We start from the raw sequence: 22991 nt of genomic DNA, 5'->3' as shown, positions 1-22991 counted from the left end.
TAAGCGCCTTGTAGACTGTGTTTCGTTTCACATACGGAGCTCTTGACCTCTAATAGGGCACAAGCCCCCTTAATATAACCGTTTTTGAGTAAACTTTTTATTCAATTTTTGCAAAAACGTTTGACGTGATAGAAGAATTCTGACTGCAAATTCGGAATCAGCATAGTCAAACTAGGTAAACTCAATTAAATGTTTTAAAAAAATAAAAAAAAGTTGAAAAATGTCGCCCAGTGTAAGCTTTTGAAGCATGAAGTAACCCCATATCCATCTATAACCTCCATTGAATTGAAAAAAAAACAAGCACCCTGAGCGTCTCCACAACGTTTTAAAAAGGACAATTAGTCATCGACTCCAGAAGGATCTTAACCTACCATGTGGCAAGGCAGCAAAGAACCTCATGCTCACTGCAGCAATCACAGAATCTCTATTCTCTAATAAATTCAAGGCACAAGATTTTTCTTCCATTTGCATCTTCTTTCGACCCATTTTAGTGCTTGAATAAAATTTTGCACGACCTCGAAACTTTTGGAAAATAAAAAATATTATGTGGTTTCACTGACCTTACTATTCACGAAGCTGTAAAGCAACATAAATATTAGGCACGCAGAGCAACTGCTTTGCGGTAAAGTGTAGCCAGACAGTAGCTTATGACATAGCTATGAGCGTTTTTGTAACACAATGCTTATGGCGGAAACAGTAAGCTAAGAACTTTTTGCAGAATTTACATGTAAAGTTTTGTTTGGCCGACCGAACGTAAAGATTTTTTTGCCGGCACTGTACACTAAGGACCGCTGTGAGCAACATTTGATGTTCATGCTATGACCAAACGCCAGTTCATGCGCAGCATTAATTTTTTAACCTGTAAAGAGATATGTATAAGCATTTTGACTGCACTGATGACAGCTGCGAGCAGCATTAGATCTTTAAAACATGTACACCCACACTCCATGCATGTACAACATATCTTTTCCAGTGCGCTTAGAATGTAAACTAGTTTTGTTGGTCCGTTTTTAAAAATTCATCCAAACGGTACATTTGTTTTGGTGGCGGTCAAACATAATGTGTAATACACTTGCTGAAATTTTTGTTTAAATGTTCAATAAAGGCCAATTAGAAACAATAGTACAGTAAAATTGTAATTTCCACTTTTGATTCTCAAAAAGTCTAGGAATTATGTCATTTTTTCTTTTTGGTTTTACAGTTTTGCTGGGTTTCAGCAGCTAAAAATGTTGCCAAAAACTTAAAGTCCAATTGTAAAACTTCTATACTTTTCCTTTGTACAAGTGAACATTCACTCAAAACAACTTTTGATATCAACACCTTTTATTTTCCAATAATAGTTCACAATTTGTGACAGCACAGCATCAGCACACAATATCTGCCATATGACAAGGATTTGTTGATCATCTTTTTAAATATTACTATCGTAACATGCACAAAGTATTTTCTATGAACAAAGCAATTCCGGAGCAGATTGTTTCTGACAAAAAATATGACATGTGATATTTAATGGCTCGTGTAAATACAAAGATTTATTCAAAAACGTTTGTTTTGTTTGTATGAAATTAATTTTTTAGTTGTCTTTATTTTGGAGTGCATGTTGATGGCAACCCTGACAATTTAGTTCTCACACTGGAGAGAGACCATATCGATGTAATATTTGTGAACTGCAATTTAGCAGTCGGGGATCAGTAGAAACACATAAACTAAAATCTGTGCTTAATAATTGCTCAAAAAATAATTTGATATTAACAAAATGTTTTGGCTTTTGGATAATTAGTGAGCTTCTTATGGTTGTTGGCTTTCAAACTCCACAACTGCAAGTTTTTGAAGGAAATCGTAGACTGCGTCATTTTCTACGTCATCATACATCGAACCGAGGAAGTACTTGCACCCGGAAGTGACAGTAGATCCGCATGCAATCTCGCTGAGATCTGGGTTCAAAAAGGATTTTGTTGTAGTATGGTCGGTATTGTTCTTGCAGTGCAACATAAAAGTTAAAACAAAAAACTCTACACTAGTTACACATAATAATAAAACTGCTTCAAAACCTTGTAGGTTGCAAAAACGTCAATGTGAAAACAAACGCAAGGATTTAAAATCGCAGCAGCCACCCTCAGGCATGTTTGAAAGCAACATTATCACCTTTTTACGTAGGGAATGAAATAAATAAAGTTTTGTTATGGTGCTGAGCGATCTAGACCAGTGATTATCAACCGGGGCCACGAGCTGTATTCCGGGGTCTACGGGTGTAGCCTCACCAGAAAGACGCACAAAAATCAGTGAGTTATTTTATTTTATTAGGCGCAGATTTGAGTGTGTGCTGCAAATATCTTTATTCCCTAACATTCTACATCCACATTGAGGTTTGTCAGCATTACAGTTTGTAGTTTACTTTATTCGACTTGTTTAAAGTCGAAAGTAATACTGAATTTTAACACGAGCCATTTACATTTGTTTTACAGGGCACAAACATTGTTATTTAAAGGGGTCCAAGAGACCCAAATTATACTTTTAGGGGGTACGGTCCATAAAAATTAAAGGCTATTGAAACAGTTCAAACAATGCGAAAATCAAAACCTACTTTGGCCACACGGGATGCTTGGCAACTGTCTGATTCGATATATTGCCTGGACTTGGCTTGGCGTACTATGTAGTTTATTTATGAATGTGCCGTGGTTGCTGCTCTGCAGTACCACATCTTAGTTGATTTTAATAAGTAATTTGTTACGTTGAGAACACAGAATTGTGAAAAATAGTTTAAACTGTAGTAGCCTGGACAAAATTTACGATATCGTTTTTTCTGGTCACCACCAATTAACAAATAAAAGAAACAAAATACGTACATTCCGAGTTTGCCTGATAGTCGCTGTCAGTGCTTTGTAAAGTTGATATGGTTAAGATCCTAAAGTTGGGATTGCTTGTTCGAAAATTTTCTGCCACAGTTATTGGAATACCTGAACAAAAACTGAATTAAGTTTCCTGCATGGACACTTAAGCGCTAAGTTTATTATGAAACTAAAAACAACACAGCAATGTAAAAATGCAAAGTGTCAAAAAAGGTTCAGAATCCTTATTACCATTATACAAAGAGGGGAAAAACGTTTAAATTATCTGCAAAGAATCACCATTAGCTGGTTAAATAATAAAAAAACAAAACATTCGAAGAAGTGTCAAAATGGGTCTATGCTGAAATTTAAGGCAGTTTATAGTGATATACTAACACAGTACCTCAAAAAATGCCAATCATACTCAAAGAAGTATTTGTTTAAAGGTCTTTTATTTACAATCAAGGCATAATATTCTTACTTAACGCGAAGCTATCTTTTCCAACAACATTCTCGCTGAAGATAATAGTGACATTTACATCCGCCTCGCCTCCCATAGGGAAATGGTGTTCAATTGCACACGGGAGGAGAAGCGAAAGGGTCCAGGAATTACATGCATATTCCATCATGCTCATCTTAAATGAATGTAAAAACGTTATAAGTTAAAACACGATAATTTAGATTGATATTTTTATATCATTTGTTGTGCATCCGTTACTGGAACAAAGGGACATTTATTGCATAAACATTGTTTTTTAGTTTTAGTGTAACAAAAAAAAAGGATGTCAAGTGTATGTGCTTTTTCGGTTACTTTGGTTATTTTAAGTAAAACACAGCAATGTTGCTTGAAATATGACAGTACTGAATCCTACCGTTGCTTCATAGTCAGTTTCATCGAAAGTCATCACAACATCATGAAAACTGTTGCTGGCTGAACAAGTTCCCGAATGCTGGTGGATTGCAAACAAACTGTTGCTGTTTTCAGAAAGCCAACGGTTGAGTCTGTAAATCGCGGTGTTGAATATTTATTAACTAAGTTATAGGAAATGAAACTCTTCATGAATAACATGCCTCTAATTTTTTCCAGATAAATCCAACCGATTTTACCCGCATCTAAAGTATTGCAATTTTGCACATTACTTGATGCATAAAAATTAAAATAACGTAGGCTACTGGGATTTGTCTATATGTTTTTTAGAAAGCCACCCTCTATACAGACACGGGTGAAAGCAGAAACTTTAGCACCCTTATGCATGCAGTCAAATTGATTACCTGGACATTCTGTGGTGTTATGTGATACATTGTCTTTTGTGTGCCACCCATATTGTTAATCGTAATGCACAAAATTTGTCATTGTTTTATGGTGAGCATGGAGCACAGATTGGGGGTTATTAAGGCCACGAACTGTTAAAGGTTGAGGCTAATAACATTAATAATAATAATAATAATTGTTCTAGACTTTACTTTCAAACTGTTTTGTGTGGTTAGATGGGTGAAAGTTTTTTTTTTTTGTAGCGTGCAAGAAAAAACAAAGCAAAACACGAGTTTATCTTACGCTATGAATCTGTCCATTTGATCGAAGTAAATGGGGAAGTTTGTACGGGTAAGCACACCACCAGCAGACGACTGCCTATGTGGGTTGCTTGAGGCTAAACTTGTTTCCTTTTGAAGACATTGGTCCAGTTCCTTATTGCCATCGAAAATCGCGAGTAACTTGGCTGCAGAAAACAACAAAAATCAATGTCAAGGATATAACACACATTACTTGTTAACACTAGACATAGACTGTTTAATTTGTCGTATTCAGTGTGCAGAAATGTTTTGTATACCCATGCTACTGGAGCACTGACATTCGAACCTGTTTTACAAATCAACTAAAAATCTGACAAACTTGGAATTAAACAACCTGCTTTTGCCAGTTTATTGTTATGTTTTTACATTTTTTAAAAATTATGGTAAATCCTCCAGAACCCGTTAATCATTGCAAGAAACTTTCCTACCATATTAAGAATCAGTCTCCCAGGTAAAATGTCGGTTAGCTTTTAATTGCTCTTGGAGAGAAAAAATAGTGAAATATACTTTGGTACAGGACGATGTAATGAAACATAAACACGACAATGATGTGCTGAGATTACTAAACCCAAACAGAGAGTAGTGGTACAATGAATGCTCACTTTGTTTTTTGAAACAGAGACACTTAGTATAATTTGTATGTGTAGCATTTAGTCTAAAGCAGGGTGCACAACCTGCGGCTATGTAGCTAAACATGACCAATAATACAAATGAACAGATAATAAAAAATCGTGAATTGATATATTTACCCATTTTTATAACTTTTTTTGGTTTTGATTTTTTTAATTAGGTTAGTGCAGGTTTTCTAGTCGTATGTCTGTGTTTTAGTCTAAATTTTGCTCCACTTACGAGAAATACATGAGACTTCTGTGACAGTGGGGAACATCCATTCTCCGTTTTCAATACACTCGTTGGTGTCATCGGTTCCTGATTTTATATATCCAGGATTGCAAAAGTAGAGGATCGTCGTTCCAACAGGGTTTGACGTGTTGGAAGTGGTAAAGTCTCCTCTTGTCAGCAGCGGAGTTGCCGGACAAGCTGGTGAAATAATTTCTGGGTTTTGTATTTTGTCGCTAAATCATTAACAATATAACTTAAGGGTAGAGGGAACGAGACATGTTTTTCCCTTTATAGACAATATTGTCATTAACGACTGCTGTTTTAAGTAAAATACTAAATATAGAAACAAGGTACCAAGTAATAAAAAAATGTATTTCGCTTACAAATATATTGTTACTTCATTTAATCTATTTAAACGAGTAACAGCCGATATCAATAATGATTGTATTTCTTGAAACGCGTTTTCATATTAAGCAACATCCAAAAAAGTTGCAAAAATAAATAACTATCTGGTTTCGGAGATTTACTTCAAACCCTTTTACAAACAGCTAGACTTTGGTTTCCAAACAACGTTTAACTGTGATTGCTTATTAGATGTACAACATGTGCATGATACAAAGAATATAACCCACGTTGAGCCTCAATAACACAGGTTGGCAGGTTAGCTAGTGTAATGCTCCAATTTCCACTCGATTCACATGTGGATGTGGCATCTCCCATAATAGTTCCATTGATGCAACCGTATTCAATCATAGACCCCTCTGTTGTGGTACCAGGGTCGGTGATTAGTTCGAGTGCATTACTGATAGGAGCAGGACCGCATTCTGTCGGGAAAAAATACATATTTTAGATGTGAATGCCATGATACATAGTTGTCTTAGAAACACCATCTGTTATTACAGCTGTGAAACTTCTTTTTGATAAAATAACCGATCACACCGACTAGTATTTAAGTGTCCTGCGGATTAAAATATATATACTGGCGACCGAGAATTGAAAAAAATGTCTTTGGTGGACATTTGTTTTTTTATTTAAAAATAACTGTTTGCAGTGGATTTGGTTTGAAAGAAAATGTATATTACTCGCCCAGTACAGTAGAGCTACTAACACCATACCTCACGGTAAAGCACTGGAACTCACATCACAGGCCTGCTAATTTCCGATAGGTGGCGCAACAGAGTATTTACGTTTACAGTGGCAATGTTTGTAGTTTCTACAAGTATTGCCAATGCAAACACTTAGGCTCTGTTGCGCCACCTATCAGAAATACGCAAACTTTTCAAGGTAAGTTCCTGTATGGTAGCTCTACCATACCTCACAGGAAACAAACATTTAGCTAATTTTTATTAGATGGCGCAAAGAGCCGAATTATTTATTTTGCAGCTGAAGAGTAGAAGGGTAGGGATGTAAGGATGTAAGGTTTTCTTATCTTATTGAAATTTAAATGTTAACATCCAACTCCAAAAGCCTTTAACGCCAACATTTCTAGAGATATATTGTTTACGATTGGTAAAAGTGCTCATTGCGTCCCCTACCGAAAATTAGGTAAATGTGGATCAACCGTGAGGTATAGTGTTTTAAGATTTACTGCCCAGTAGCCACACGTTTCGGACTATTGTACGGCTATTATGTGAAAACAATTAAATAAACAGGCAACAAGCAACGTAACAGAACAAATGGTGACGTCATAAACAGTTAAACAGTTAAAAAGCGTTTAAACGTGCATATTACTTAAAAAATACAAACGTTCAATCAGTTTGTAAACCACGCAGCAAAATAGAAGTTATCCTTACCTGCAGTACAGGTCGGGAATACAACTCCCGCCCAAGAACCATTTTCGAGGCATGTCAGGGTGTTTGCACCATCCATCATAGCTAAGCCTGCGCATTGAAGAAATACTTCTTCAGTGTGGTGGAGTGGTTCATTATAGGTTAGTTCAAGCAATTCGTCTAAAGCTGGGAACGGGTCACATTCTGCAAAGCAATGATTAAAACTACTGCAGGATTTCTAGTTTAACGTTTCAGCCGGAACCGGGTTTAAAACCTATACGTCTATGCAGAATATTGATTAAAAATTTAAGTCAAAAAAAAGTGAAGAATATAATAAAAAACAAAGAACCAATTGTGCGAAAAACAGTTGCATAGTGGAATTATAATCACTATTGAATCGGTTGTAAAGAGGTAAATATCGCTGCCGTGCCCCAGTTCGTACAACTCACACAGCTTGTTAAAATACGTCGTTTAAAATCGTTTCCTTTGTAGCTTCCTTTGCGTTGGTTTTGACAATATTTGAGTATTATTGCTGGTAAGGTGCACAATATCTCATACACACGCTCTTCGAGCATATCTATGAAAACGATAAATGAGACATGCAAAATTTTTAGTGGACGCTAAAACTGCACATTCGAATACCGTACGTTTAAACTACGCAATAATAAGCGCAAAGTAGATTTTAATTGAAAACACCTTAAGCAAGCCAAAATGTGTCTCAGTGAAGAACTAGATCGATTTCCTGATAGGAAAATATATTTAACCAACCTGCAAGACAGACTGGGAATGGGGCAGAAATCGAGCCGTTTGAAAGACACTCAAGGGTGGAAACGCCTTCGAGACGACCCATGGTGCAATTGAAATTGAGTACAACTCCGGGAACCAAAGTGCCAATTTGATCCTCGTAAGGTAAAAGCGCATCAGGGACAATAAGGTTGAATCCAAGTTTTATGTCAAAGTCTGGATCAAAATCACAAACTGCTCGAAAAAAAGAAAAGGATTAGAACAAAATGATACGTGGCTCAATTGTAATCAATGATCTTGGTTGACGCTGCTGATTTCTGCCGACTATTAATGCAATGGGCCAATACATTGTAAACAGTGTAGGCATTGTGTCGAAAAAGCATTACACAGTTTCGGCCTTACCAAGACAAAGAAACACAAAAATATTGTGTGAAAAAAGTAGACCTCGGTTTTTGTTTTTCCTGTGCGCTTTAAGCAAGCAGTTATTTAAGATCTCAAGCATAGAGTTTATTTTAAACACTGGTGTTTTATTTAGCAGCTAGTGAACTATAAATTACTGATTTTCACCGAGCTGATTAAAGCTGCATTTTTACATTGTGCTGGTAAGTATGGCTTCATCCCATGTTTTCTAGTGTTTATTTCTATTCCTGATAATGTTTGTCTGTTGTACAGGTCTCATTCGGATTTTTACAGACGAATTTAATGCCCAAACCTCTCTAACCAAAGATTAGGTATGTTCCGTTTATTTAAGTGCTATTTCGTGTCGCTTTAAGTTTTAGTTTTTCTCTCATAGAAAAAGAAACGGGATTGACCGGAACTTTAAAGTGGTTCGTTGATTTGGTGCCTGTGGTTACATTAGCCACCTTATGCAAAGCTTTCCGTCGACAGGTGCAAGCAAAAAAAGAATTTCAATGAAGAGTTGCAAAACAGTTCACTTGCCTAACAGACATTGTCCAGCTTCCGACTCTGACCAAACGCCGTCATTGCACGTATTTTCATACGGGGGCAGTCTTAAATAACCCTCTGAACAGTTGTATTTCACCACTGTCCCGTTGTCATGATTTGTGCCAGCCGGCGTGTTTACACCGTTCGGGTCCGTTGGAAGATTGATGCAGTCTGTGGTAGTAAAATTGTTAATTACTTTTATTGTTAAGGTTGGTCATTTTTGTGTGTTTCACATCTAAGTGTATAGCCTATGTCAGGGGTCGGCAACCTTTTAAGCGACGTGTGGCAATTTGCTTGTTATTCCTATTTGGCAATGACTTCGCGTGCCAAGATTTTTTTGTGTAATAGTGGTTTGTGAGGATATCAATTATAAGGAGGAGACAGCTAGTTCAGTATTAGAATTTTAGTGTTGGAAAGGCTTGATTTTAAGAGAATGGCATGATAGTAAAAAACAAGCAGTGTAACAGGTTAAATTATTACTTAACTATAAACACGCATATCATTTAGGATGCCAACAAAGTCACTTTGGGGTGAAATGTTAAAACTTGAAAGGAGGAATTGAATGCAACTTGTACTTGTGTAAATAGACAATTCTAGTCTCTAGGGTGCTAACACTACAGGCTGCGTATAGGATGGGTGTAAGGAAAACAATGAGCGGAAATGACGTATGAACCATTCATAAAACAAGTCAGTGTAAGTCGAACAGCTTTATTTAATCTCTGTATAGTGCACTACTGGGAAGAAAAAGTTGTATTTTTTCGTCATTTATAGTGTTTATTGTTTATAAGTCCAAAATCGAAGGATGTCTTTTAGGAGTGCATCTAATCTACTGTATAACAGCGTACCTGTTTGAGAGCAGATCGGCCCCACTGTGTCAAACCAAGTCTCATCATCCAAACATAGATTTTGGTTGTAACCGAAAAGGTTTCCATTTTCGCAAGTGTAGTTGACAATCTGTCCTTGTACGTATGGACCAGCAGGAGAAACAGTCACGCCGTCGCCGGCCGGGGGTGCAGGGCAATCTTTGCGTGAAAACATTGATTGGTTTAAACTTAAATAATTTGTTTATGGCTTGGGTTTAACACAGCGGTTTTTAAACAGATTTTGCCACGTCAAGTGGAATTTTACTCGATTTTGCATCCAGTTTATGAAAAAACTTTTGCAGTCTTGAAGTTATAATCACCCTTATAAAGTTTGTTTAATGTAGCATTGTCTATGTCAGGGGTGCACAACCTTTTTGCAAAGACGGCCGCATCGCAGATCCTTATTTCATCAACGGCCGCCAATTACCTGCTTGTTTTTGGTTTTTAAATTTATTCTGTGAAAATAGGGCTTGTCCCACATACATAAACCATCTAATGGCGTCTAAAAAGCCCAGATAATTTAAAACTTGATCCACAGATTGAACAGTCTGACGACCAGTCTGAGCTATTTATGACGTCATAATCTATATTGTGACGCAAGAGATGACTGTTCATTTGCATGTTTGCACACAATAGGCGTATATAAAGTGTTATGCACAGGGTTATTAGGCTGGTAATATTCTTTACAGTCTTACAAAATCTATTTATTGCAGTTAGAAAGTCAAAATATTTAGCAAAAGAGTTTTTTACGTCACGGCCGCCAGTGCATATATTTTAATAAACATGTTCACGGCTGCACAAAATCGTCTATTCGGCCGCATGCGGCCGTACGGCCGCAGGTTGTGCACCTCTGGTCTATGTATTGTGTGGAATATCGGAAAGAAATAAAAATGAAAAGTGAGGCAAAGTGTTGGTAAAAAGTTGGCAACCAGTGGATGTACACCAAGCCTAGCAACAGTAGCCTAAGTCATATACAGTTCCCCAAAACAAGGTATAGTTTGATAAGCCTGTTAAAGCTTACCTTGGTTTTAGGTAAATAACTCGTCAGATATAGCCTGAAAACCATTTTAACTTACTGAGGCAAAGATCACAAGATTTTGTGCAGTATTCTTCATTGTACTCAGCATAAGAAGGAAATCCGCAGTAGCCAAACTCAACGTTGACTGAACAATCCTGTTGGTCGACACAATCTACAAAACGAAATGTGTGTTTCAAATCAATGTTGTTTAAATGTTTACAAGTTGTCAATAAACCTTTAAATAGGCTATAGGCCAACTTATTGTTGGATAAACCAGGTGTGTCAGGATTTTTTTAACAGTGGTCAATTGTTTTTAGGTTAAGACGCCCGCGAGCCAAAATTTTTGCAAAGTTTTTATCCGTAGAATTGGAACACAAATACATTAGAGAAAACTGTGAAATTTTGTTGCGTCAGCGCAACATATGCTTTCTTTTTTATGGTAAATAATATTCCATGGAAAGCTTTGCGTGAAGTCGCTAGTCGCCAAAACCTAATCCCAATAATGACGAGCCATACAGTCGTGGTCCGCATTTAATCCGTAATTCGCCATTAAGACACTCCTGTCATAAACAAGCACTAAGGCGGAAGCAAATGCGCTATCGTGGATTGTTACAAAGCGCAACAAACGGCTCAATCATTGGAAGGGTATTTAAAGCGCTGCTTCTTTTTCAACAAAATTGCATTTTTTTACTAACAGCCCCTGTGTTTGGCGCATACCACTTAAATTTTTGGAACCGTAAGGCTTTGGAAAAAAATAGCAATACTTTATTTTTTCCGTTTTATTATAAGTTACCAAAATCTTTTTTTAATTTTAAGTTACCAAAAAAATATTTTGACACAAAAATAAAATGCAATTTTTGGGGTTTTGCAGCAAAACAAATTCTGCGTGCTCGATTTAGTACAGTTGTGAAATTTTACCTTTCTACCTGTTCCAGAACAAAAGATATGCGATGTTTTGGGTGTTTGCTGAAGCACTTTGTCGCGGATTTGCCAGGGTCGCGTAGGTATCTACTCTACATTGTTTTTGCAAGCCGTGACAAAACTTTGAGAAGCGAAAACCGTGTTTTCCCCACCTTGATAGCAGAAGGGGGCAGCGTTTGACCATTCTCCTTCTGAGCATGTGTTAATTCCAAAACCGACCATCAAACGTCGCGGGTTGCATGCATAAGATACGGAGTCACCATTTGCGTAGTCTCTGCTTTCTGGGTTGATGCCACCGCTTGCAATCATTGGTGGTGGGCCGCATGCATCAGCTGTAAACGGTAAGTGAAAACAGTTGTTGCTTGTTGCTGAAAGATATGTTGAGAATAGCCTAAAACCAAAAACCTATAAGGAACACTATGCACGGATCAGTTTATCAGTTTGAATATAACGGCCCAATTAGAAAAATCGGCATGCTTTATATAACGTTTCGGTTAATGCTCATGACTACGAGGCGCCAATGGTGAAAAATTTTTAACGCAGTTGTTGGACCAAAATTTACCCTGTATGTAAACATATATGTTTATATAATTATATGAGAACGGGAATGTAATAATTATTCCGATATAAATTAGAACGGTAAGTCCTTTTAATTAGCACTAAAGCGCGACGGACTGAGAAATGGGTCGGACCATTCAACAATGACAGGGGGTAAGTGAGAAAAAAAATTGAGGGAAGCCGTTTGCTGTAACTAAAAGTAGAAAAAAATGTTTTTAGGGTTGCAAAATTGTTGTTTCTTTGGTTTAAGATTTTTTAGTTTTCTTATGGTCTACTTCAAATACAGCAAAACTTTTACACTTTTGAAGGCCGTACACCCTATTTTTTATACTGGTTCGACCCATCCCAGAGTTCGACACGGTTCAGCGCTGATTTAGAATGACATTCGCGAGGTCTTTAGCTACATAAAAATGACAGATATTTTTACCAACGGCAATGCATACAAGCCATCATCAGTGATATAACCACTGATGTACAGGATATTTAACAGAAAATACAGAGTGGGATTTAGTCTACGAAATAGTTAAAATCCTTTAATCATAAACATTCATGCCAAATCACTGGTGTATATAGAATACATTGTGCGGACGTTCAACAAGCTTGATTGACAACCTGCACTGATGATGACAACGGAGATTGTTGAAACGTCTGCACGATGTATTCTGTATAAACCAGTACTTTGCCATGAATGTTTATGATTAAATTACTTTATAAGTCCGTGTATACTGTATACTGTACCTATGTTATCATCTTGTTGTCGATATAAAGTTTATAGTAATGGTTACGAACCAAATCAAAATAAAAAAAGAAGTTCACAATTGTAAGTAGTGGAATAGGCCTACTTGTTAGATTCGGATTCAAGCATGAACTTAACTTGCTTGATTTTGGTTTGGCTTTGCTGTGGGCATTACTTTATTTCACATTGACCAACTCATGCAACACAGTTTTATTTATTGCCCTCATGCTTTTATACACTATTTATTCACTAGTAATAACTAATAACTTACATGTTTCGCAGTCCGGAAGATCAGTCAAGCTCCAGTGCGTACCATTGCACGTACTGCTCAGTGGACCAGATACTGTAGCAGTGGAGTCAATGCAATCATAATAGATTGTATCGCCACTCTTGTAAGGTCCACTAGGAGAAATCGAAAGTTCAGGATCGGTTGCTGGTGCGGGGCATTCTAGATAAAGTCATTTAGAGATTAATTCTAAGCACGACAATAAACAGGTTATCAACAACGTGTATTGGAATAAGATTTTCACATAAAGTTTTAATCCGTGTTGTTATTATTCTGGGGTAGTAAAAACTGGTTTTAGAAACACTTATGCAGTTTGTCACTTACGGAACTTTTCATGGACGATGTGTCATTATTCCTTAAATCAGAGTTGCAAACGGGCCTGAAGTTTGAGCCCGAACCCGAACCCGAACCCGAACCCGATTCGTTTTTGAGAAGCTCGTTTAGGCCCGAAAGTTTTTTTCCCGTTCAGGTCTTTGTATTAAAAGCTTTCGAAAAGACCAAGACAACAATCACAAGATCAAGAAAGGCCAAGACAACAAATATAGACAATAATGGCCAATCGGTTTTGAACAAGGCATTTTTGGCATAAGACCAGGTCCAGCAACTAGCTCCTTTTAGGTAATTAAATTTCATGAAAAAAATACTGACTCAGAGTGTAAAGTCAGGCCCAAATCAGGCCCGATTTTAGAAGAAACCTAAGCCCGAATCCAGCTCGACTTACAACTCTGACCCAAACAACTGTTAACATACAGCTTTTGCAAATTCTTGAGCGTTTTTTTACAGCTGTTTCAAACTGTTACTTCGAAAACGTCTTAAATATCTTTACAAAACGTCTTTACAAAAAGTGCAACCTTCGCGTATGCCCAGGCTTTTCATACTTACCAAGTACAGAAAACTTTTATGAAAAACATATTTTACCATGTACCTGGCTCACAAGTGGGCGCCGTGGTCTCGTTCCAGTTTCCATTTTGCAAGCAGATGTTCACTTCAGGACCTACCAGAACATAGTTATCGCTGCAGTTATAGGTAACAATGGTTCCAGCAGCAAAAGTAGTTCCAGAAGGAGTGTTGCTGCCATCTGACGGAATCAGTGGCAAGCCGGTACATTCAACGTCTGCGAAATTGAAAAAGACCTGATTAGCCCTTGCGTTATTAATACCATGATTAACAATACAATTTACTGTAAAAAAAATAAAAATAAAATAAACATTACACTTGCAAAGTTGCACTGTGAGTTTAGCGTATGTATAGGTTAATATATAAAAAAAGTGGCTGGTCATTTCAACAAAACTACGTTTCTTTGAATAACTTTTTGTACTGAAATAAAAACAGAGCCGAAAATTAACCCTGGCTCACAGCTATTACGCTCAAAAGTTACAGAGTAACTTAAACAATAGAGTAAACATTATCAAACAATCGTTCGGTAGAACGCCTTCAATGGGCCTGGCATACTATGATTTATGAGTAAGTATACCGTGGTCGCTTGTCTGCATGGACGCTTGAGGTCCGCTGCCAGTATAAATGTATTCAATCTGACTTATTATCAAACATATTTTTCTATACTTGGCCACACCAACAAACACAGACGGGATTGTCATTATGAACGAAATGAAACCATATATACAGTGGTGGGATTCAAATATTTGTTCAGCCGGTTCTGTCACAAAAATCATATCTTCAGCCGGTTCTGTTACGAAAAGTCCATTGACAGTAACCAGTAATGCTAACCGGTCCGCTGATCTCATAAAATTTCGTGAGACGGTTTTATACAACAGGTGCGAACCGGCTTAATCCCACCACTGCATATATATGTGCGAAGCTTTTTTCAAATTATTTAATCAGTAAAGGCTAGCGAGGTAATTTTTCTGCGTCTGTGCATACACACAATTTCCCAGCGTAGACTGAGAAACCCTGTGAACAGCATTAGATACATTGGATGAGCACTTTGTGACGTTGCAACTGTATATTGAGCAGAAAACATATTCGTGCCCAATTGTGGAATCTGACAGTTATGCGTAAACAACGTGTCAAATGAACAATTGTATCCTTACCGGAGCACTGGGAAGGGTTGCATGTTTTGCCACACACGTCCTGAATGTTTTGTTGAACACAAAATCCGGCAGAATAGTAAATGTCACATATACTTTGATCCAAAGTATCTGTACAATCTAAAAAACCAAAAGAATTTTGTAAAATCTATTTTTTAACCATTTTAATTGCATGGGGTAGAAGAGCGGAGATAAAAAATCACGTTTTAAATCAAGAAATTTTTTAAGCATGTTTTGCGACAATTGTGTTTTTACAAACAAACAAATTAAACGCTTAGCTGTTTGTGTTGATGTAAACGTCGGTGCTCGTGACGTAACCCACTTACCTTGACAAAAGACTTTGCCAAACAAGGCTACCAGGACAAGAAGATAAATCTTCATGCTCTTTGCTTAAATTTATATTGTTCTCTAATACAGTGTTTTAAGACGCTGAAAACAAACAAATTTTTTAACCACAAAATAAACACTGTAGTACAGGGGTGTCAATCTAAAAAACTTTTGAGGGCCAAAATAAACTTTGAATTAAGACAGCAAAATGTTCATTACTGCCATTAACTACATTAAAGAACAGTATCACAATAAATAACAAACATACAATGTCGCGATAATCGCAATTGCTGGTTCTAAAGATGGGCTGCTGAGCTATTTGGATCATCCTATTAAAACGTTGCATATATCACTTATATGAGATGATTGTATTGTGTAAACTCACTGGTCTGACAGGGTATTCCGCCAGAGTAAACACATAACTTCTAAAAGTATTTTCGCACTAAAACTCGTGGAGGCCGCATGTTTGAAACCCCTGCTGTAGAAAACGTTTTTAAGGGGCTGTGTAATTAACAAGTTCTTCAATGCATTAACCGTGTTTTAGTCTACTTCTTGAGCGTTTTACAAACAGAACACTGCAACACGTATCACGTACGTACAATGCGAAGTCAATATTGATGATTTAAAATTCACCCTAATGATTTATTTTCCTGCGAAGTTTACTTTGCGCCAACGGTGGCTTTGAAACGCCACCTACCTCTCGCAACACACAACTAAATGATCGAAAAAACATCCCTAGCTCCTGTTTTCTACACGCCAGCGCAGCAGTGACTACTCCTAATCCTGGTTTCTGATTGGTCGAAATCCTCCGCATTGCGGAAGAATGCTTCGTTCTGTTGAAAAAATCACGGAAGCGCTAACCGATGGCATATTGTTTCCTCCGAGAGCCGGTAACTATTGTTCGGCAGGCTTGTTTATTCACAAGGATAACTTCCTATGTAAAGGTGCATTGAAAGTGGGCACAGCAATTGTTAAAACTCATGGTTTTATTAACTATACCTTTTAAGTCGGTGTCAAATGTTTTTTTTATATTGCAAACATCGACAGATGCCCTACCAATAGTGCTCCTCTAAAATACGCAAGCTACGCATACGCAATCTGCTTATAAAACGTATCCAACTTTAAAAATGTTGACGGTTAGGGATTTTAGGGTCTGGGTGAGGGTTGATAATAAAATTAACTATATAATTTAGTTTTAGATGCCCAGTTTAGGCTTAATATTCACATGTGTGTTAAGAGTGGTACTAAATACCGTATGGTGTGGCATATTAACACTTTTAAGCCCAAAAAGTTATCTCAGATTAAATTCTATAGTTATTTTTATTATAAACCCTTACATAGACCATAATAGCCCTAACCGTCAACATCTTAGTTAGTTTTTTTTGTAGATTGCGTATGGATTGCGTAGATTGCGTAGATTGCGTAGATTGCGTAGATTGCGTATTTTAGAGTAGCCCCTACCAATACGACTTTTTTTAACGCTAGCAAAAGCCATAAACCCCATACAACCTGCGGCGGGCAGGAGGAAACGCAGCTTATTAAACAAAGGGTTGTGTTGAAGTTGAACACAATAGCCGTACAACAATGCTGTCACACATGGCTATTAAGCTTTTAGTATTTTTCCAGCCCAACTAATGACTTACAAACATTTAGCAAAAACGTTTTGTTTACGTCGCGGCTGCCAGTACATATTTTTTAGTATAAATGTTCACGGTCGTAAGTTGTGCAACCCTGGTTTAAATGTACTGTGCTTGTCATTTTAATGCAGTGCTATAGCGGGCCAATCCAACGGTTTTGTTTCCGAGCAGAACAATGCACATTGGCATCAACTTTTGTCATTAGAAAGGAAAAACGACGCTTCTTTATCCAGATGTATAATAAAACCTCTGGAAGAGCAATACTTATATGTAGACCCAAGGCCGGCAAACTTTTGATGCTAATTGTTAAATGATGACCTGTAAAAAAACTGGTGGTTGTAAATTGACAGCAGCCTAAAAATTTACTAGTACTGCAGTTGCGGGACGATTCCGGTTTAGTGACATAATCTCGTTAGGCCTGTTGTTAACAATGGATTCTGAAAAAAAAAAACACACGCGCACACAAAGACTGAACAATTTCACACAATGCATGCGTTTGGAAACGCTACATATTTGCATGTCAAATTAAACAGTTCAATTTTGTTGGAAAAAAACTGTGCACAAAATTTGTAAACTTTTGAAGCAAGAAAAAAGCAGAAATAGAAATCTGGACAAAGAGGGCGCTATTAAGCTTAGTGGCTAATTAAGGAAGTAATGTGTCAGGTCATATTTCTGCTCAACGGCTGCCAATCGTTTTGGGCGAAAATTCCTGCTCACAAAACATTTCTATTAAAGCATCTAACAAAAGATACGTTGTGATAATTAATTTTTTTATAGAACAAGTCTACCATATAGATACAGCAAACCGGATTCGGTTATTCCGGATCTTCGAACAATTCGGACAAAGCTTTAGATACAAATGGTTTGTAATGTGGCAAAGCTTTAACCAATCAACATCCGTTAATCCGGATCTTCGACTAATCTGGACATTTTTTTGATCCAAACTGTTCCGGATTATGTTTACTGCTGTATAAGCATCTATTGTGCACAAACTGTTAGCAACGTTTGGCGATAACAAGGAAGTGATAACAACGCTGCGGAAAAGTTGCGATTACATTCGTTATATTTTAGATCATAAAATTGAGTTGAGTTGGCGAAGATATTTTTTTTACTCTTGTATCGTGAGATATTCTGATTGACTCGTCGATGGTTCAATTGTCATGTTGCAGCTCGAAGGCACTCTGGATTCTATAAAGAATATTGAAACATAATTTACTCATGTCGTTAGGATTGGGCAAATTTTGGCACAATTTATTTAAATGGCAACTTTATCACTGGCCAAAAAACATGGTGAACGTGATTTGTTTAAAAATCTCCGACACATAACGCATTGAGATGTAGTTGCAGTGCGATTAAATCAATTTAGGTGTGACCTTTATTGTTTTGCGCTTCTTAACGTTTCAACTCATCATTTGAATAAGCAAATGAGCAACTTTCGCCTATGTCGATTAATATATAGTGTTTTACTGTATTTTATCTGCTCATTAGGTAAACAACTAATACAAAACATGCGTATCCAGGTATAAAGCGAAATGATGTACATAATACGGATTGTTAGTCATAGGTGCCTACCTCGGCCATTATGATCTGGTTTTGGGGGCCTTGCGTTTGAACGGAGTGTCTGTAAACAAACATAAGTTTATTTTGCACCAGCAGGTCATCATTGTATTGTTGCGCAATTAATATCAGGTAAACGAGGAGGCGAGGGTTTAAACCTTATTACAAACTATCTGTAGAAAAGATCTAAGCTAAAATAAATATGTTTATGGAACTGCAATCTGCAATTTGATAAAATAATTTTTGTTAAAATAGTGGTGAAAAACCAACGCTTTTACAATGCCTGAAAAAACATATAATGTTGATCGTTTAACTACAATAAACGTTCTACACAGTACTCGTTGTGGCTGCAATTTTATTTATTTTTTGATTTGTTTCTTGAAAATTGCAAGTTCCGTATTTTGAACCAACCCTAAAAAACAGTCTTTCAGAAATGTACTAATGTATTACGATATTCACATCGACAATGTACCACTGTTAGTGGCCTGACTATGAGTTACAATTAGCCAACATTATTCTCCAAATATGTAAAAAGCAATGACAAGAAGATTTCTTAGGTGTTTGGAAATTAAGTTTAAAATGTTTTATGACCGGTATGAGCTATACCAGCAGTTCTCAATCTGGGGTCCGCGGTCTTTTAGGGGTCCGTGAGCAGTTTTGGAAGGACCACAAAAAGATTGAATTAGCTTTATAATCTTATTTGGCGTCAGTTTGTGGCACTGAATAAGTTTAAATCAAAGTAGAATTGAGAATCGACTGTCTCCATTGCTTAACAATAGCCTTTATTGCATGAAAACTAACAAAAATGCAATCGTAATGTTTTTTGTCTTGTCTGTGATGTCACAACTTGTCTTTGGATCATTGTTTTTTCCATAACAGCTATTTTTTTGCATAACTAGCTAAAATACTGCAACCAACATTCGTTTTTCTGAAATACACATTCAGGTTTAAGGACCGCGAGCCCTCGAAATAATGGCAAAAAGACTGTTTCGAAAAAATAAAGAAACAGTTTAAGAACCACTGAGCTAAACGATATTATTGTCGTCATTTTTGTGTGTTTTTGTTTTGGTTGAAACACAAAGCATTTTCGATTCGTTTTTATGTGAAATCTATAACTTACGTGGGATGGTCCAATTGCCGACAATTCTATATAGCCATCCTCACCTGAGCAAAAGCCGAGAATTAATTACATTATTGCGCAGAACAAGCAAAGGTTTTTTTTAATCCATTAAAATTATTCAAATTGCTCTGAGCCGCGTGTTTTTTTGTTGTTGGAAACTTGTTGAGCTACCAAAGTGGAATAGTTTTACCTTACTTTTACTTACATATAAAAACATTGACGTTGTCTCGGAAGTTTTCGTATTCTGGAGTTTCCTGCGAAATACAACATACGGTGTTTTATTGAAACTTAGGCCAGTGAAATAAAAAAAAACTAAGGCCAGTGAAATAAAAAAAAACACATTAAAAAGTGGCTATTTATGTTATGGTTGAAACAATTAATTTGGCTGTGTCTGTTAAAATAAGTAATAGAGAAAATGTCTGTGGTTGTATTAGCAGCAGGCCTGGCTGCAAAATCGTAAATACAAACGAAATGTGATTACTATGCCCTGTATCAGTCACACGTTTAACGGTTTTTGTATGCATAAATGACAAAGGAAATACCACCGTTTTGTTTGCAGATTGTTTGGTTGTTCTCGCGTTATTTGGTTCTTCATACACTCCATGTGTGCTTGTCGAGTCTACGAAGATAAAGTAACGTTTTTTTAGTCACATTTATGTGACAAAAACGAGCCCCTCTTAAATACGCAATCTACTAACGAAACTTGTTAAACGCTGGCAGTTACGGTTGTTGTATTACAATAGCACAGGGGTCACCAAACGCAAAGCTTTTCCAAAACTATGGCCCTCGGAGTACCTTTGTGGAACCAACAAGAGTGCAATCTTATTTAGAGTAAGAAAGTGTTACTGTCAAATTGTAAAAATGTCTTGAAAATTATTGTATTTTTACCTGTTCTGCCTTTCTTGCACCTTTGAATCAATTTGCAGCAAATCAGTAACACAGTAAGAAGTGCAATCCACCCTGTAAGCGACACCACTGCTATCGTGAACTTACTGTTGCTGAATGACCTATCAGAAATGGCGTTGGAACAGTTTGACGAGGTTTCCATTATTGTACAGTTAACCCATAGTACAGCCCTGGCAGTAATTTAAAGCTCCTAAAAGAAGGTGTCTGTGAACGAATTTCTTAATGCAAAAGAAGCAAATGTTATTACACAATAGAGTCCGTTCAAGCTATTATGTGCAAATGTATCAAGTTTTACACCATAAATCGTTCTACAATAATGTAAATCTTATAAATCTATCATAACAATGTGCTATACTGCCATGTTTATACCAAGTAGTTTTATTTTAATATAGACTTAGTATAAAACAAGACTTCCGGAAGGCCAATGGTTAATGAATACTTTTTTACGACTCTAAACAATCGCCATTATCCTCACCACAAAAAGTGTCTAATTTGCCTAAATAATGACAACAGCAATAATATTTTATAGTCTGCGAAAAGTGTATTCACTGCTTGGTCAAGCCTTCTGTACGTTTTGATTTTCAATCGAGTACAGTCCAAGTCAATCGTTTCTAAGTTCTTTTCCTTTTTTTTTTTTTTTTTCGATTTCTGCTTTTGTCGAAGTTCCAAATCTCCATTGAGAGCATTCAATGTTCGTCCGCTATTCGTTGCAATACAATGCGGAAGTCGTATTTAAATAGTTCTAAGTCTCTCTCATTGTGGAAAGGTCTATTCTTTTGCGGCACTCTATGTCTAATAATAGTTTTTCACGAAATATGCAAAACAGACCAGTTTGTTAGTGAGGTTAACCAAGCTGTTTTTAGCTTTGCACCATTACTATTTGCACACACTATACTTTTGATGATATGTACTCGTTGTAAATTACACGAACCTTCTGCATAAATCAGTGTAAATCAAATCTTTTTGTTTTGTCTGTTGATATTATCCAAATCTCACAAATCAATGTTCTATTACTGTGTTTAACACATTTAACTTTTTAACGCACTTAAACAAACAAACACGTGGGGCGGTTTTTTGAAGAATTTGTTAGTAAAAAATCACCTAGAATAGACCGTGGTCCACTGCAAGAAATGTTGGACGTACACGTTGTTCCCAAACACCAGTTTACACGCCAGTTAAAGTGCCACATAGACTTTCGTGAGTTTGGACATACATATAATCACCCTAAGTACACTGAGGACCAATGTGCGCAACAGCACATGTTCATCCTATAACCAGACGAAAGTTCATGCGCAGCATTAATCCTTTGACGTGTCAAGCGATGTGTAAGCTTTTTGATTGCACTGATTGGCACTGTGAGCAGCATTATATGTTCACACTAGATACGCGCTGAGGCTACACTCCAGTATGTGCAACATATCGTTTCTAGTGCGCTTAGGATGTAAACTACTTTAGTGGGTCCGTTTTTAATTATTCATTCAAACAGTAAATTTGTTTTAGTGGTGATCAAACATAATATGTAATACACTTGCTGAATTTTTTGTCTCAATGTTCAATAATGGACAATTCGATACAATAGTGCAGTAAAATCGTAATTTCTACGTTTCATTCTTAAAAAGTCTAGGAATTACGTCTTTTCTCTTTTTTGTTTCAGAGTTTTGCTCAGTTGTAGTAGCACAAAATGTTGCCAAAAACTTAAAATCCAATTTCATGTAAAACTTCTATACTTTTCTTTTCTACAAAGGAACGTTGACTCAAAACAACTTGTGATACAAACACCTTTTATTTTCCGTTTACAGTTTATGGCAGCACAGCACAGCATCAGCAAACAGTATCTGCCATATGACAAAAAGTTATTGATTCTCTTTAACGAGTGCCATCATATTCCACAAATTCAAGATTACGAAGGAATTGGAAGAATGTTCCCACATCATCATACATCGAACCGAGGAAGTACTTGCATCCGAAAGTGACGCCAGTTCCGCATGCAATCTCGCTGAGATCTGGGTTAAAAAAAAGAATATTTTGTTGTAGTATTTTCAGCTTTGTTATTGCTGTGAAACGTTAAAAACCAAATTTAAAAACACTCCACTAGTTACACACAAAATCATGAAACTGCTTTAAAATCTTCTAGGTTTGCAAAATCGTCCGATATTGGGATTTAAAATCAAAACAAGATTACAACTCACTTTTTACACAGGAAATGAAAGAATTCAAGTTTTGCCATTTTGCTGAGTGATCTAGACTATCGAAATTTAAAACCTAATTTTGCCACATGGGATGCTTCGCGACTGTCTGATTCGATATATCGCCTGG

At 36.7% G+C, this 22991-nt stretch overlaps 2 protein-coding genes across 2 annotated transcripts in view; both read right to left on the bottom strand.

The window, feature by feature from the left end:
- LOC145212881 (complement factor H-like) overlaps positions 1-486 on the bottom strand; it is an 8900-nt gene extending 8414 nt beyond the window's left edge. Inside the window, exon 1 of the mRNA XM_080081128.1 lies at positions 372-486. Within this exon, the coding sequence (XP_079937254.1) occupies positions 372-486 (115 nt within the window). The remainder of the gene's footprint in view (positions 1-371) is intronic.
- An 819-nt stretch (positions 487-1305) lies between these two features.
- On the bottom strand, positions 1306-15509 carry LOC145214791 (sushi, von Willebrand factor type A, EGF and pentraxin domain-containing protein 1-like). Its single transcript, XM_080083396.1, has 17 exons — positions 15455-15509; positions 15132-15248; positions 14006-14194; positions 13066-13242; positions 11653-11832; positions 10638-10751; positions 9544-9720; positions 8693-8869; positions 7778-7987; positions 7034-7213; positions 5873-6064; positions 5250-5438; positions 4384-4546; positions 3701-3830; positions 3310-3463; positions 2847-2957; positions 1306-1934 (listed from the first exon to the last, which is right to left on the bottom strand). Exons 1-17 carry the CDS (start codon positions 15507-15509, stop codon positions 1789-1791), a joined length of 2661 nt encoding a protein of 886 aa, XP_079939522.1. The 3' UTR covers positions 1306-1788.
- Between the last annotated feature and the right edge of the window lie 7482 nt (positions 15510-22991).

This window comes from Phallusia mammillata, chromosome 2 (assembly GCF_965637545.1).
Source record: "Phallusia mammillata chromosome 2, kaPhaMamm4.hap1.1, whole genome shotgun sequence".
In the NCBI taxonomy this organism is placed as follows: Eukaryota; Metazoa; Chordata; class Ascidiacea; order Phlebobranchia; family Ascidiidae; genus Phallusia; species Phallusia mammillata.
The sequence above is the reverse complement of the archived record's forward strand: the minus strand, read 5'-3'. Positions and strand labels throughout refer to the sequence as shown.